Genomic DNA, 16,690 nt, shown 5'->3' on the forward strand with positions numbered 1-16,690 from the left:
CCTAAAGCCGCTTGAAGAGGCGCAGTTGCGACGGACCATGCTTCGCAAGACGAAAAGCATCGCAAGACGAAAAGACTTGCAGAACGAATTAATTTCATCTTGCGAGGTACCACTGTACAGTAAATGGACATCATGGGTAGTCCCTCAGAAAAAAGCACTAACTAAAACCTTTAAAGTACTGTACAGTGGTACCTCGGGTTAAGAACTTAATCCGTTCTGGAGGTCTGTTCTTAACCTGAAACTCTTCTTAACCTGAAGCACTACTTTAGCTAATGGGGCCTCCTGCTGCCGCCGTGCCGCCAGAGCACGATTTCTGTTCTCATCCTGAAGCAAAGTTCTTAACCTGAAGCACTATTTCTGGGTTAGCGGAGTCTGTAACCTGAAGTGTATGTAACCTGAGGTACCACTGTATAGTGATCTTAAACCAGCAATAGAAAGTGGTAGCAATTTTTTTATTTTAAGCCTGGGCAACTAAAACATTTTCACCTTTTGCAAAAGCGCTGGAGCACAGGCTGTGTAATGTGGCCTTCCAAGGGCCAGACAGAGTGGCCTGGGGGGCTGCATTGGACCCCCGGCCTGAGGTTCCCCACCTCTGAATTAGGCACATAGGCTTTTTTAATAAAAAGTATACACGAGTTGCGTGGGGAACCTCTGGCCCTACACATGTTGCTGAACTACAATTCCCATTGGCCATGCTCGCTAGGGCTGATGGGAGTTATAGTACAGCAGCATTTGGGAGCCACAGGTTCTGCGCTCCTGAGCTATGGGCAGTATAATGGCTAGAGCAACACAGCCTGCTTGGCATACAGACCTGTCCCCAGGTGACCCCCCCCCTTTCCTCCTTTCCCCTTCTTAATGGCTGGGGAGGGGAAAGGGTTTCCTGTTTCTTTCCTAAACGTTGTTCTTGCTAGCACACTTGATCTGGCTCCAGAGTGGTCTCTCCTTTAGGTTAACTGCAGGAAAAACCTTGAGAGTCCCCTCTCCCTCCCCGCAAAGCCTTGCCGGTTCTAGGAATTGTCCGTATCTGAAACCTCCTTTGCTTCCTGATTGCTAACTTGGCCCTGTGCCTGCCTCTTCTAGGGTGGCTTCCGCTCTGAAATCCGGTGGGGCCTCTCTGGGCTCTCTAGATGATTGAGTCTGATCTTTGAGCATTCTGGCACTCTTTTTCCTCCACTGCATGACCCCGCATTGCCCTCTGCTTGGCAAATGGTTGCTGCTAAAGGGCAGGCAAACCTGGCACTTGGTAAAGGTAAAGGGACCCCTGACCATTAGGTCCAGTTGTGGCCTACTCTGGGGTTGCGACGCTCATCTCGCTTTATTGACCAAGGAAGCCGGCGTACAGCTTCCAGGTCATGTGGCCAGCATGACTAAGCCGCTTCTGGCGAACCAGAGCAGCGCACGGAAACGCCGTTTACCTTCCCGTCGGAGCAGTACCTATTTATCTACTTGCACATGACGTGCTTTCGAACTGCTAGGTGGGCAGGAGCAGGGACCGAGCAATGGGAGCTCAGCCCGTCGCAGGGATTCGAACTGCCGACCTTCTGATCGGCAAGTCCTAGTCTCTGTGGTTTAACTCACAGCGTACTTGGTAAAGGTGTGTAAATGGGCACTTTTCCCCTGATCGCTTGGGGTGAAGGGAAATTGCCCTGCAGGTGAGGATCAGATGGAGAGCTCTCTCTCTCTCTCTCTCTCTCTCTCTCTCTCTCTCTCTCTCTCTCTCTTTCTCCCATTGCCTTCTAGGCTGGGGCTGGGAACTTCTTCAGTAGGAAGCCTCCATGGGCTGCCTTAATAGAAGCACCAAACAGTACATTCCCTGAACACAGATGCGCACCAAGGGCTGAGATGAGCTTTAGACAATGTATGCCAGGAGTAATGTAAGTTGAGCTGGGCAGCAGCATACATGGAATCTGTCTGTGAAGAGGGCCTGGGACCAATGTGCATTTCTTAACCACCTCTTGCACACTCCAACCATTGTGCATCTACTCTTTTTTGGCAATGCAAATTGCAGGCGTAGGCTGGGGGGGCTACAGGGCTGCAGTGGAGGGCAAAGGGTTAAGCCCCCTTCTAATGGGCTCGCAGGGTTCAATTCCCTATTGAAACCCCTTTAAGTAGGTAGCGAGCAGCATTTAACCTAGTGAATTTTGGTTAGAGGGTAGACTTGTTGCAACCATGCACAGAGATGCTGTTGTTTGTGGTAGGATCTGCATTAGTTGGATAGAGAAAAGGTTTCTAGTACTAGTCTGGAGAAGAACAAGGCAGCCATGCTTGTTCTCTCATAGTTAAAGATAACCTCTAATTTTGAGGTCCAGGATAGAAGTGGGAGGAGGTTGTAAAAAAAGAAAGAAAAAAGGATGCAACCTGAGTATCAGTCTAAACCATGACAGGTCAGCTGAAGTTAAAGTTACGGGGACAGCCTGGGAGTCTTTAACTCTAACACCATTCAAAGCCCTCTTCAAGCTGAGTTGCACCCCCCCTATCCTCTCCATTCCAGGGACTGCATGGTGAAGGGTGGGCAACAAATCGAAGAATAAGCCAGACTCTGTCCACAACACCTGCAATTTGCTGCTTTCTCCCTCCCTCTTGACTTCAACATAAAGCCTTATTTGGCTACAGACCACCTCTCTCCATATGTGCCTCTTCTGAAGGAGGTTCCAAGGGTGGCAACACGAGAACGGGCCTTTTCGGCGGTGGCTCCCCATTTGTGTAATGCTCTCCCCAGGGAAGCTTCGCTGGCACCTTCACCACATACCCTTTAGGCGCCAGACAAAAATGTTTCTATATAACCTTTGGCTGCTGAACATTCTATGGCGGGGTGCCCAAACTTTTTTTCAAAAAGGGCCAGATTTGATGAAGTGAACATGCGTGAGGGCCGACCAAAGTTGTTGAGCTTTTTTACAATTTTACCCCAAAGTTCTTGAGCTTTTTAAAGGGTTTTTATACATATACTGCCACGGAGGACTGATTAAATTAACCAGTGGGCCGGATTAGGTCCCTGAAACGGACTTTGGACATGCCTGTTCTGTGGCCTTTAAAATGTTGGAAGGGGGTTTATTGGTTTGTTATTGTTTTTATTTTATTATGTGTTTTGTGTTCTCATTTTAGAATTTTTATGTTGTGAGCCGCCCTGTGATCTTCGGATGAAGGGCGGTGTGTTGTGACGACACACTTTGCGGGTCCAGTCACCTAATGTGGTGTTGGGCAAAATGAATTTGAACACCTGAATTCAGATTTGATCTGAACAAAGCAGTGTGTACTTATTTAATTGGTTTGAACAGACTTCAAGGGGTTGTTGATGAGGCCCCAGTGTGCCTGCTTGTAGCACTAGTGAAAGGGCTCGAAGAATAAAAGGAGAGGTTTATTCTCTATCCCTGAATCTTTAAGTGCAGCCCACCTACACACACATCTAATATGGGATGACAAGAATACCAGCCTACCTTGCAAGGGCGTTGTACCTGTCCCACTTTGATCCTTCACGTCATACCTAACTCTCAGTGCATCTATCCATGGTGCAAAACCCTGATGGATTATGGGTAAATTCTAGCAGGGTCTTAATTCCAGGAATGGGGAAGACTCAACCTGGGGGCCAAAGGTGGCCCTCAGGACTCCTCACAAACTTCACACCTCACAAACCCTGCTTTGCACCTCTTTTGAGTGTTTTCGCCTGGCTGAAATATGTCTTTGCAAGCTGATAATGCCTCTTCCTTGTGGGAAGAAAGGATAGAAAGGGCTGTGTGAATGTATACAGAATCTGGCCTGTCGTGCAAAGGCAAATTATATACGTTTCTTTGCCCTTTGCTTTTGCCTCTGAGAAAATGAGAGAATCCAGTGATTTAAGATGTTGCACATAACTTCGTTGTGATACTACTCAACCTCTCTGTTTTCTTTTCCTTTTTTTTACAAAAAAACCCCTCCTGTTTATATAACTGTTTTTAAAAATAGAAATCAGTTCAGGTCTCAGACATCCCCAACAAGTGTTCAAAAGTGGGGGAGAGTTGTTTTATTTCCTAGAAGACTTGGGGGGGCATTAGAAGGTGCCAGGAAGAGAGATTCACATCAATATGGAAAGCCTGGCTTCAGTCTTGAGTGTGTGAAGAGGAGGAATCTGTGACCTTTCGGTTTAATCCTGTTTCATAACTCCCCCCCCCTTTTTTTCTGAATTGATGGGTCCCTGAACGCTGCCTTCTGGTGGAGTTTGGGGGCTCGAGGCAAATTTGCTTAAAACTTCCTTAATATTATTGTGCTTCTGGAAGCAAGTCTGGCTGAGTGTGTTGAGGCTTACTCCTACATAAGTACGCATAGAATTGCAGCCTGCTCTGTGTTTCTCTCCTCGTGGAACTGCAGTGTTGGAAGGGCACCCCCAAAGGTCTTCTAGTCCAACCCCCTGCCGTGCAGGAGTCACAACTAAAGAATCCCTGACAGAGAGCCACCCAACCTCTTATTTAAAACTCTCCACTGTGTCTTAACTCCTACCACCAGGCCTTCTGTGAAATGGGTTTGGGGGAACCGTATTTTGTTGCAGTAGCCCATAGCCATTAGCTTCACCTGGCTTCACCTGCCTGCTGTTCCATGAGAGTCTTACCTCTTTGCAGAGTAGACTAGGACTGTAGACTCAGGCTCCTGTCCATTCTCCATTTACTGCATTCCTAGTGCTGAGATTTTAATCCCGCCTTCACACAACCATTATCTGAAATGCCTGTGTACCCTGTGTAAAATGCTACTGTTTAAGATACTATTATTCAAACCATCTTCCCTCCAGTTCGAGTCCTTAAGCCATTTCTAGTTCAACTCTAGCTCAGGTGTGGACACCTCTGCATATAGGGGTAAAGGTGCCCCAGCGCTTGCTGGTGTGGACACGAGCAGAAGCGAATCTGACACTCCTGAAGCTATGCTGATCTGAACAGCTTGGGCTGGGTAGGGGGAGCCCTGTGAAACACACTAAGAAAACAGCTTCACAGCACTCTTAAGGCAGTGATGTGAACACGCCCATGGATCCCACCCCACAAAAATCAAGAGGATTCTGCACACACGGAACACATGCTTCTCAATTCTCCAATCCGGCAAGCAAGAGGTGCTATCACAGTTCCAAAGACAAAGCACTCAAAGGCTGCATTACATGGGGGTTGGACCAGATGACCCTTGGTGCCCCCTTCCAACCCAACAATTCTATGAGAGGCCTGGCTTTGGGAGCAGGGTCAGATAAAGAAGCTCTGTGGGCTATGTCCCGTCCTTGGGCCTGAGGCAGACAGTGCCAAGCAAGATGGCCTAACGGTGTTAAGATTGCCTCCAATACAAAAACATTTATGCACTGTAGAGGGTTGGGCTAGATGACCCCATCCAACTGCTTACCTCAGAACCACAGTAGCAAAGTGGTTTGAGTTGCGGGTTGGAGCTTGGTTCCTCGCTCACAGGGCTGTTGCGAGGATGAAATGCAACGGGGTGATAGTGTGGGATGAACCATATACAGCAGTACCTCAGTTTTTGAATGTTTCAGAAGTTGAACCTTTTGGTTTTCAAGCGCCAAAAACCCAGAAGTAAATCCTTCTGTTTTTGAATGCTCCTCAGAAGTCGGACGGCTTCCGCTGAGTGTTTCTCAATTTTCTCAATTAAATTTGCAGACCGCCCTTCGCACCTCAGTTTTCGAACATTTCGGAAGTCAAACAGTCTTCTGGAACAGATTACGTTCAAAAACCGAGGTGCCACTGTATATGCTCCTATTTTGAGGGATAATTTTTTTTAATAAGAAAGAACCAGCACTGAGAGTGACCTTGCCACTCCTTTTTTAAAAATGAGGGTTTGGGGGGAGACACACTGCACATGCTCAGAGGCCTGAGGTTCCACGTGTTTAAAAACTTGGCAGCCCCTAAGATGTACTGTCAGCCCAGTGTGGTTTGAGAAGGCCCCAGGCGCTCCTCCTTGGCCAGCTTGTGGCTGGCTCCAAATTTCAGGCCTCCTGCGGAGCAGCTGGGGGGGGGCTTCTCTTCCTTTCTCTCCTCCCCCACCCCAATTTCCCAGACTGTGGCGGGTGGGGGGCACGGAAGGTCTGGAGAGAGCAAGAGACAATGGCTGGCAGTGTTGTCTGGAGAGGGTCGGACAATGGGCTACGGTGGGTGGTTCTGTAAGCTTTTGAGAATTGGTGGGGGATTTGAGGCAGGGAGGCCTGTGAGAATCTGCTGGAGTGTAAAACTGGCTCCTTGGCAGAACAGCTGTTCCCATTTTCAGGGCGCTGTTCCTGGAAGGAGGCTTCTGTTCTGACTACCACCTCCCCAGTCGATCTTGGGTTCTCCTGCAAAATGAAGCTTCTGGCCCGGAGTTCTTTTCAAAGTGTCCTTGCTCTTTCCTGAATCGAAACTTGCAGGCTCAGTTACCATATACTCAAAAAGGCCTACACATGCTCTTTTTTAAAAAAAATAAAAATTGTCGGGATAGCTGGCTGCAGAATGAACAAGAGTCCGCTGCCTCTCAAGGGAGTCCGTTCCACAGTCAAGCAGCTCTTATTGTCAGAAAGTTCTTGCTGATATTTCCCGTACAGTGGTACCTCTGGATGCGAACGGGATCCGTTCTGGAGCCCCGTTCACATCCTGAAGTGAACGTAGCCCACATCTGTGGGTCGCGATTCGCCACTTCTGCACATGCGCGTGACGTCAGTTTGAGCGTCTGCGCATGCGCGAGCGGCGAAACCTGGAAGTAACGCGCTCTGTTACTTCTGGGTCGCCGTGGAGCGCAACCCAAAAATGCTTATCCCGAAGCTACTTCAACCCGAGGTATGGCTGTAATTGGAATCTCCTTTCTTGTAACCTGATTTGTTGGTTTGGGTCCTCCCCTCTGGAGCAGCAGAAAACATCATCCGTGTGGCAGCACTTCAGATCACTTGAATATGGGGAAGAAGATGCTGTAACTCAGGGACAGAGCATTTGCTTGGCATGCAGAAGGTTCTGGGTTCGATCCCCACTGCTAGTCACTGCGGACCAGAATACGCTAGATGGACCAATAGCTTGACTCTCTCTTGGACCATTTCCCTTGTTCCTAGTTTGGATAGTGCATGTAAAAAAACGGTGAGACATGGGAATTTGTGACCCAATAGGAGGCAGGGGGAGTTGCAGCTTGGGGTTTTGGTGTGTGTTTTCTTTTAACATGTTCTCTCTGATCACTTGAAAGCAACTTCTGATCACCCCAGGCGAGTTGTCTGTTTACAAGCCTGATCTAACCACTCAGGCCTTGCCCTTGCTTTGCAGCTTGGCACAGATCCTGCCCTGCAGGCAAAGGCAAACTGGGGTGTGCCTGGCCTCTGAGCAAGCAGAGATTCCCCACCTACTTGTAAAACAGCATCCCTTGAAAGGGAACTCTCCGAAGCCTCAGGAGAAGGGATTTAATCGCCCCCGCCTCCACACAACTGCCATTCTCCCCCTCCTCTTGCAAAACAATATAGCCTTTGGGCTGGGTGCTGTAATGGTTCATAAAGGGCCTGTGTGTGCTCTCCAGGGATTTATTGATGTATGCAGTAGCTGGCATTGCTAATCCGCAATGGTGGGCCATAGCTCCATGGAAGAGTATCTGCCATGCATACCAAAAGTCCCAGGTTCAGCTGGGAGAGCTGCTGCCAATCAGTGTGGAAAATACTGAACTAGATGGACCAATAATCTGGCTTGGCATCAGTGTTCAAAATTCATCAGGTGCATTTTGCACCAGGCTATTGACCAAGTGAAGGTGCCTGGGTGCCAGGATGGCACCTGACGTCTCTGCCATCTCACGGTGCATGCCTGAGAATCCTTGGATCTGGACTGTTTACACACACTAACAACACATCCTATAGAATTCTACCAGTTATACTTCTATCTGCACAATCAGAATGAATTTCAGGAACCAAAATGCTTCGGCTGTGCAGCCTGAGCAGGAGCAGTCGCCATTAAGAAAAAGAGGTCGGATTAGGCCAATTTACATGTGGACTGGTCCTGGATCAAGAGACTTTCACTCTTTAAGTTCTCAAAATCTGAACTAGCTGTCATCTGAACTAGCCAGATGTTTAACTGAGAAACCCATCATTTGAAAAAGAAGACTTTAGAGCCGCCTGGCTGAAAAAAGGGCAACTAGACATTGGAGCCTAACACTGCTTGGTTTAAAGCAGATTCCCGTGTTGCTATTTAAAGCCGGCCTTTATTTAAAGCCATGAGGACTGGAATCTTTATTTTTAAAGGAGGAGCCATAGCTCAGTCGTAGTGCCTGCTTTGCATGCATAAGGTTCCATCTTTGGTGTCCACAGGTAGGGCTAAGGACATCCTCTGTCTGAAATCCTGGGAGGCTGCTGCAAATCTCAGTGGGCATTTCTGAGCTCAATAGGCCCAGGGGTATAAGGCAGGTTCATTTGCCCTTCCTATGGAAACGCTTCTCCATTCTGCAGTTACTTGGGTCATCCGCCGCCTCCTTCCTTCCTGCCGGTGCCAGTTTGCTTGCTGAGCTTCCTGTTTTGAGCACGATGGCTCTGCGCTCTGCCTAAAGAGTCGCAATGCTTCTGAATGCTCCTTGCTGGAAACCGCAAGAGGGGAGAGAGGGCTCTTGTGCTCAGAGGTCCTGCTTATGGGTTTTCCACCCCGGGCATCTGGTGGGCCACTGCGAGAACAGGATGCTGGACTTGATGGGCCACATGTCTGATCCAGCAAGCTCCTCTTTATGTCATGTTTTGTGGGTTGTTTTCATGGTCTGGCATACTTAAAACCTTTTCTGGCTTTTCTAGCAACCCAATTACTTATGATTGCCAGGGCTGTTGCAGTCTTCTGTCCCACGCCTGCAATCCCTTGTCTAGGGATGCTTAAGGTTCTTGTAAAGCCACATTCTTCTTGTGTGTGTTTTTAAACACCAATCTACCTGATTTGCCTTACCAGAATGATAAGAGTCAACCGGGGTAGGTAGAAGACTTAGCTGGCTTGTGTCTATGTTAAAAAACTGCTGGAACAGGAGCTGCACTAGTATGCATTTGGGAAGGGCCATCACTCTTTTGTCTCCACCTAACCATCTCTGGGCCACGGAACACTGCCTGAGAATTCCCGCGTGGTTTGCTAAAGGCTCATCGCCGCCTGCTCTGCTTGTTCTGCAGCAGCCCATCCTACTTGCTCCTCAGCTTGTGCAGAGTGTTCCTGGGAAGGGCAGTTTCTAAAAACCATCTATAATGGGTAATTAGCACAAGCCGTACACCACAGAGTGTGTCCAGGGTTCATTGCAGGCAGGCATTTACACGCAAGCGTTCTGGAAGTGAAAAGCAGCACACACACACACACACCCCCTCCAATCTATCTGATGGGGCTGCAGCTCAGATACATATAGGACATCACAGTCTTCTCCAACTGAAAGCAGGTCCTTGGCTGAGACATTAGAGGGTTAGTGCCAGTTTCATAAGAGAAAGATTCTTCCCTGACTTTTTGTCTGTTGGATTTATATTATTTCAGAAAAGTCTCTGGTTATGATAGGATTATATTGCCTTGACATTTAATAAAATATAGTTTTGATTTTTTTTCTTTTCTTTTTAAAGAAACAGTTTTTATTTTGAGCTTTCGCTTTTGTCTTTATAATTTCTTTTCTAAAAAAACTCTTAAAGTCTAGAGAAAAATGAGACACAAATATGAGTACTATAAGTTGTACCCTGGTGTTAATCTTACTCAGAATAAACCCACTGAAATTAATCAACGTGACCAACCTGGGCTCATTAATTTCAGTGGGTCTACTCTTAAGCTGTCTGCCAAAACACGCACTTCAAACAAACAGGTATTTGTAAGAACATTCAGCATATGCATTTCTCTGTAACGTTAAAATTCCCACCAAAAAGGAGGTGGCAACATGGTACCCATGGTATTTTTGGGAGTTCAAATTCAGCATGTGCTCCTGAGGTTTCCTGGAGAGCCAGGCTGATGCTCCTCCCTCATGTTCCCTTCCAGCACTACAGATCTATGATTCTATGATTCTCTTTCTTTAGGTCTGTGTGTCTTTGCTCTATCTAGCCTTCCGAGGTACACAAAAACCCCACACAGCCGCCATGGCAAACAGAGGCCCCTCTTACGGACTCAGCAGGGAGGTTCAGAACAAGATCGACAAGCAGTATGACGACGAACTGGAGCAGATTTTAATCCAGTGGATCGTTGCCCAGTGTGGGCCGGAAGTCGGGCAGCCCCAGCCAGGCAAGAAGAACTTCCAAGAGTGGCTGAAAGATGGAACGGTAAGGAGATCGGTGTGGCTTCGTTCAGCCTAGAAGGTTTGGGGTCCCTCTGTCGTTACAAAAATCCAATCTAAGTTGTGTAGTGCCTTTAAGGAGAGGGTGCAGGTATTCATTGGTGTGAGCTCCCATGGGCTAGAGCAGGCAAGCTTCAGGTTTGCCTGATCTATTCCATTTCGTACAAAACCACCCAAGGTCTACTAACTGGAGCCTAGTGCTGCCTCTCAGAGCAGCTTGCGAAATTCGCCAGGCGCATTTTGCATCTAACTATTGGCCACTTGTGGCCAAGTGGCGCCAGGATGGCGTCTGACGGCTCCACCATCTGGAGGTGCCTGCCTGGGGATCCTTGGATCTTGACTGCTTTCACGACACTCGCAACATGTCCTTTAGAATTCTGCCTGATATATTTTATCTGCACACAATCGGAATGAATTTCAGGAACCGAAAGGTCGTATTGAAAAATACAACTTCCGAGCTTCCTGGCCCCAAAATGACAGCTGAACATTTCGTTTTGGCAGCAGTAACCCTGGTTTAAGGAACCATTTGGTGCCTAGCTTATTTATCCGAGTTTCTAACACTGACTCAGAGTGTTAGACCTTTGAAGCCCTAAACAGCCGCGGTCCAGTATACCTGAAGGAGCAACTCCACCCCCATCGTTCAGCCCGGACACTGAGGTCCAGCGGCGAGGGCCTTCTGGTGGTTCCCTCACTGCGAGAAGTGAGGTTACAGGGAACCGGGCAGAGGGCCTTCTCGGTGGTGGTGCCCGCCCTGTGGAACACCCTCCCATCAGATGTCAAGGAAATAAACTACGATCTGACTTTTAGAGGACATCTGAAGGCAGCCCTGTTTAGGGAAGTTTTAAATGTTTGATGTTTTATTGTGTTTCTAATATTCTGTTGGGAGCTGCCCAGAGTGGCTGGGGAAACCCAGCCAGATGGACATGGTATAAATAAATTATTATTATTATTATTATTATTATTATTATTATTATTATTATTATTATTATTATAACAGACTCCATTTTCTTCCTGGCCCCTGATTAGGTGTTATGCCACCTCATCAACAGCCTTTGCCCCAAGGGACAGAAGCTGGTGGCGAAGATCCAGAGTTCTAGTATGGCTTTCAAGCAGATGGAGCAGATTTCTCAGTTCCTGCGTGCAGCCGAGCAGTATGGCATTCAGGCCACAGACATATTCCAGACGGTGGACCTCTGGGAAGGTACAAAGTATTTGCAGCGGAGGGCGGGGAGAAGGAGGGAGGGCAGAGGGAGCATCCCTGAGGGGAAACCACGTGTGATCTAAGACAGGTGTGGGGAGCCCATAGGCCACCTCACCTGGCTCCCAGCCTCCCCAAGCCTAGCCTTGCCCAACTCCTCCCTGACTGCAGTTAGGGTTGAAGGCTGTCCCTCAAAGCCTGCCTGCTATGGGGCGGCAGTCTTCCAGAAGAGCGCATCAGGGCTCTGCAGTGTTAATGCTCCCTCCCACAGCTGCAGTCTCCAGGAAAGTCTCCCCACTCCCTCTTGGCAATTAGGGATGGAAAGGAAAAGAAACCTAGATTGCTTTCTTCAGCAAGTAAAGGGCAGGCATGAAGTCACTTCACCACTGTGACTTGGGGGGCTGGCATTCTGCTTGGAAATGACATTTCTGATTTGAGCTGGTATCTGGATCATTGAATTCTCCATTTCTAAAGGGTCGAGGGCAGAAAAACAGGAGCAAGGCCAAGGAAGTGTCTCTTTTGGCACAACTTTTAAAAACAACGCAGATCTCTGCCAAATCGGTCCACTTTATAAAATAAGCTCCTGGCCGTTTGGAGAAGTTAAGATCAGAGCTTCCATTTTTGCCTAACCTGCAGTGTGAGATGAGGGTGGATTCTTAATGGCCTGTTTGGTGTTTGGTAGAGTGCTTTTACTTAGCAACATTTCTGTCTCACCTTTCCTCCAAGGAGCTCAAGGTTGTGTAGATTGTCCCCCCCCCCTCCATTTTATCCTCACAGCAACCCTGTGAGATAGGCTGTGAGACTAAGAGGTCTCCCAGTGAACTTCTTTGCTAAGTGGGGATTTGAACCCGGGTCTGCCTAGTCCAAAACTCTAGCCACTACATTACACTGCCTCTTGCTTTAGGTAAAGGTAAAGGGACCCCTGACCATTAGGTGCAGTCGTGACCGACTCTGGGGTTGCAGTGCTCATCTCGCTTTATTGGCCAAGGGAGCCGGCATGCAGCTTCCGGGTCATGTGGCCAGCATGACTAAGCCGCTTCTGGCAAACCAGAGCAACGCCGTTTACCTTCCCTCCAGAGCGGTACCTATTTATCTACTTGCACTTTGACGTGCTTTCAAACTGCTAGGTTGGCAGGAGCAGGAACCAAGCAACGGGAGCGCATCCCGTCACGGGGATTCTGATCGGCAAGTCCTAGGCTCTGTGGCTTAACCCACAGCGCCACCCACGTCCCAGACTCTTTCTTTATCCAGGATTAATTCCCAGCCATCTCCAATCAAAAGGGCCTTGGGTAGAAAGTAGTGTGGAAAAACTCCCCCTGCCCTAGAGAGCTGCTGCCAGTCTGTGCGGAGCAGACTGCGCTGGACTTGGTGGTTTCACCCTTCTTGCAAAGCAGCTTTTCATGTAACTGTTGCTGCTTCCTGGTGATGGTGAGCCGAAACAGGAAAAAATTATGGGGAAACGATGCAAGATCGCCTTGCCTAACTTGTAAAAGGGAGTGGCCTTTTGCAGTCCTTGGCTTCAGCACTTTAGGGTCTCTGCCAGACTGTAAAAGAGCACAGTGCTCCTGCTTGATCTTGAGAATGGTGTTAAGGTTGGACATGGTGCATATATTTGATGCAACTTCTGAATTCTTCCAACCCACAGCTAAACACATGGCCAGCGTGCAGAGAACCTTGATGAACCTGGGAGGCTTGGCGGTCTCTAAAGGAGATGGCCTCTTCGTTGGGGACCCCAACTGGTTTCCTAAGTAAGTACTGTGGCAAGTGTGTGTGTGTGTGTGTGTGTGTGTGTGTGTGTGTGTGTGTGTGTACTAACTCCATATTGGGCTCAAATTTGTAAGGCATGGAATAAGGGAAGAAAATCACTGTTCACCGTAGTGTTGTTCTGTAACGGTTTCAATCCCAGTAGTAGTTGCATTATAATGCTTCCAAAATGCACTCTGTAACATTACAGTGGTACCCTGGTTGTCGAAGTTAATCCATTCCATTTGACCCCCGAAATGGTTCAAAAACCAAGGCGTGGCTTCCGATTGGCTGCAGGAGCTTCCTGCACTCAATCAGAAGCCGCGTTGGACGTTCGACTTCCGAAAAACGTTCACAAACCGGAACACTCACTTCCATGTTTGTGGCATTTGGGAGCCAATTTGTTTGGGAGCCAAGCCGTTTGACAACCAAGGTACCACTGTATTCAGTCATCACTGGGACAACCTTGTTGGGTAAGCCAGTATTATCCTCATTTAGCTACTGTGAGAAGAGGAAGGTTGGGTGACAGTGGCAGGAGATGAGAGGCTGCTGCTGCACATTAAAAACATTTTAAAACTTCCCAATACACAGCTGCATAACGTCATTTATCCATTGCACTTCAGCTGGCGGCTCAGAGTCTGCTGCTGCACAGGACCTTGTGGTCCTCTAGACCACATCATATCTGGCCCTATGCCTTCCAGATTTAACTCCTAGTTCCCAGCCTCTGGGGTGAATGATTGGGTATGATGGGATTTGTAGTCCCTAACATGCAGAGAGCACCACATTGGCCATCCTTGCTCTGGATATTGTTGGACTCAGCCAGCATGGCCAGTGGTAGGGGATGATGGGAGGTACAGACCAGAAATTTCGGGGGGGGGGAGCGGTCTGACAGGTCAGATTTCCCCCCTCCCCAGGCACACGCTGCAATGCTGGATCACAACTGAACTTGGAAGACGGGGGATTACAGGGGTGTGTTTTAACTATTATCAATTTTCATATGCTATTGAATAACCATAAAACACCTGGTAGCCAAGAATGAAATTGCTCCATAATGAAAGTCTCAGGCAAAACCACTATTTTACAAGAAAATTAGGTCCTATGATACAGCCTTTTGCCTTCCTTGAGGAGAGGAATGTAGACATTACTGTAATGTCGCCTTTTCAGTTTCTGTAAGCTTGGCTTACAGAAAAATTACAAATAAATAATTCAGGGTAAAAGCAGCGTAAAAACAAAAGTCGGAATGGACTTTCCAAATGGTCATAAATCTGTGTTAAGTTTCTTCAGCGGGAAGATCTGGAGAAAACAGCTGCATTTTAAAAAAATCTGGTGCTCAAAAAATTGTTGCTGGGAGAAAGCCCACTGGGATTCAGTCCTCAGGATCTGCAGGGAGGGAGAGCTGAGAGAGACCCCTGTATCCAACTCCAGAGAGACTAATGGTCTGATTCAGCGTAAAGCAGTTTCATATGTGATCTGGTGGTGCTTTAGCTATCTAGATCTTCTAAGCCACTGTTTACAAACTTGGGTCTCCTGCTGTTTCTGGACTACAGTTCCCATCATCCATGAACACTTGTCCTGCTAACTAGGAATGATGGGAGTTGTAGTCCCAAAGCGGCTGGAGACCCAAATTTGGGAAACTCTGTTCTAAGCTGAACAAAGACAAGCAGTACAAATGAGCCGAGTTATAATTTTTTAGAATATCCTTTTTTAAAACAAACCTCCTAGGCTATGTCCTCTGCAATGATGTGTGTGCTTGTTTCTACCCCTCACTTCCTGCCTCCCCCCCCCGACAGGAAGTCCCAGGAGAACCGCCGTGCCTTCCCGGAGGACAAGCTCAAGGAAGGGCAGAGCGTCATTGGCCTGCAGATGGGCACCAACCGGGGAGCCTCACAAGCGGGGATGACGGGCTACGGCATGCCACGCCAGATCCTTTGAGCCAGGCTGCCCCACCAAGCGATGGCTCCTTGCTTCCCAGCACCTCATATCCCCAAGAATTTCTCTCTCTCTGTCTCTCTCCAAATTGTGCTACCACGAGAAGCCTTAAAGGCAGACCAGGAGGAGATGGGCCTTCTGGTGCCCACTTTCCCCCTGTGCCAGCCCTGGTTGGTAACCTCCTCTCTTTTTTACTGCCCTTTTTTTACCCATATTTTTCCTCTTAAGCACACACGACTGGAGTGAGTACACTTTCTTTCCTTCTCCCTGCCTACTCTTGATCTCATTTCTCAAGAGCGCTTTAACCACACTCCCCCCAGGGGGGTTTTTCTCCATACAACACCTCCTCTCTCCCCCCCCCCCCTAAATATAATGCTGGGGCCAACCAACCACTCATCTGAAGAATACAGGGACCAAAAAGAAAGGTGTGTGTCTCCTTTTTCTCCCCACCACCCTTCATAATGCCAATGTGGTTTTTCTAGTGGCCAAATGCCCCTTCTACTGCAACATTTTATTATTATTATTATTAAACTCACATTCCAGAATCTGGCCCCTTAAACCCTGCTTTCCTTTTACACTTATCTGGACCAAAAAAAAAAGTAAATAAATGCCCGTTTCTTTTTTGGACACTGTTTTTGGCAGTCTTAACTCAGCAACTTGCCAGCAAAGCAGTCCTGGATAATATCTAGAATCTCAGCACTCTGCACTGCAATCTTTTTTTTTTTTTTTTGCACGCGCATGTGAGGGGAGCAGGGCAGCTAACCTCTTCCTGTGGTGTCTACCTGGCAAATAAAACTCACACCCACATGGTAGGAGGATCTCTTTAGCTGGCACAACCTCCAGAGATCCCAAGGTGCTGGGTTCAGATTCTCTACAACTACATTCCTGGGTAGCTGTTTCATTTGGGGTGCTTTTAAGGGGGTAAAGGGGGGATTTTTAACTTTTCAGCCAGTTTCTCCCCACCCTGGAAATCCTCTGATTTTTGTCTTGCAGTGGAAAACCTCGTTCTCTGCTGCTAATTCCTACCCATTTGGGCGCTCCTGCTTGCCTGCCAGGCTTTGTTTCTTTTTTTTTTACTTTGGGTGGGGGGCCTGGTCAGAGCTGTCTTGCCATTCCAAATTTGCCTCTTCTCCAGGGCAAAAAGGCACAGGGCTGAGTCTGAACTCTTAAAACTGTGTGGCATTCTTAACTGTGGAATGTACTCTGCCTCAAGATCACTGATAAGGAATAAACATTGCTCAGTCCTTTGTTTATAACCCCTGTGTATTTCTTATCTGGGTTGGGATGGGTGGAAAGGGCGGGGCGTTTTGTTTTGTTTCTTGAGGGGGTAGAGCTTTTTAGCAAGCACAACTGGATCAGGAAGACCCATCTGTCACAAAGCCTCTCTACCTGCACTGCAGCCCAACAGCTGTTTGCCGGGGCTTTGAAGCGCCGCACACACTTCTCTGCAAGCCCCGATGATCCCGTGATGTGCTAGGTCTTGCAAAAGAGCCGCACATGGACCTTTGCAGCTGTTTGTTTCCAGGTTCTGCTGATGGGCCGCTTGGCAGTGCCTGAAAACCCCTTTGTAGCCCAGCCATGTCTCCATCTGCTCCACACCTAAGT

The 16,690-nt window shown here is 48.1% G+C and overlaps 1 protein-coding gene across 1 annotated transcript in view; it reads left to right on the top strand.

The window, feature by feature from the left end:
* The window catches only part of TAGLN2 (transgelin 2), a 28,329-nt gene extending 11,988 nt beyond the window's left edge, over nt 1–16,341 (top strand). The window contains exons 2-5 of the mRNA XM_053368831.1: nt 9,962–10,201; nt 11,242–11,416; nt 13,059–13,161; nt 14,947–16,341. Coding sequence (XP_053224806.1) covers nt 10,022–10,201; nt 11,242–11,416; nt 13,059–13,161; nt 14,947–15,088 — 600 coding nt within the window. The 5' untranslated portion in view covers nt 9,962–10,021 and the 3' untranslated portion in view covers nt 15,089–16,341. The remainder of the gene's footprint in view (nt 1–9,961; nt 10,202–11,241; nt 11,417–13,058; nt 13,162–14,946) is intronic.
* The last annotated feature ends 349 nt before the right edge of the window (nt 16,342–16,690 follow it).

Source organism: Podarcis raffonei, chromosome 16 (genome assembly GCF_027172205.1).
Source record: "Podarcis raffonei isolate rPodRaf1 chromosome 16, rPodRaf1.pri, whole genome shotgun sequence".
In the NCBI taxonomy this organism is placed as follows: domain Eukaryota; kingdom Metazoa; phylum Chordata; class Lepidosauria; order Squamata; family Lacertidae; genus Podarcis; species Podarcis raffonei.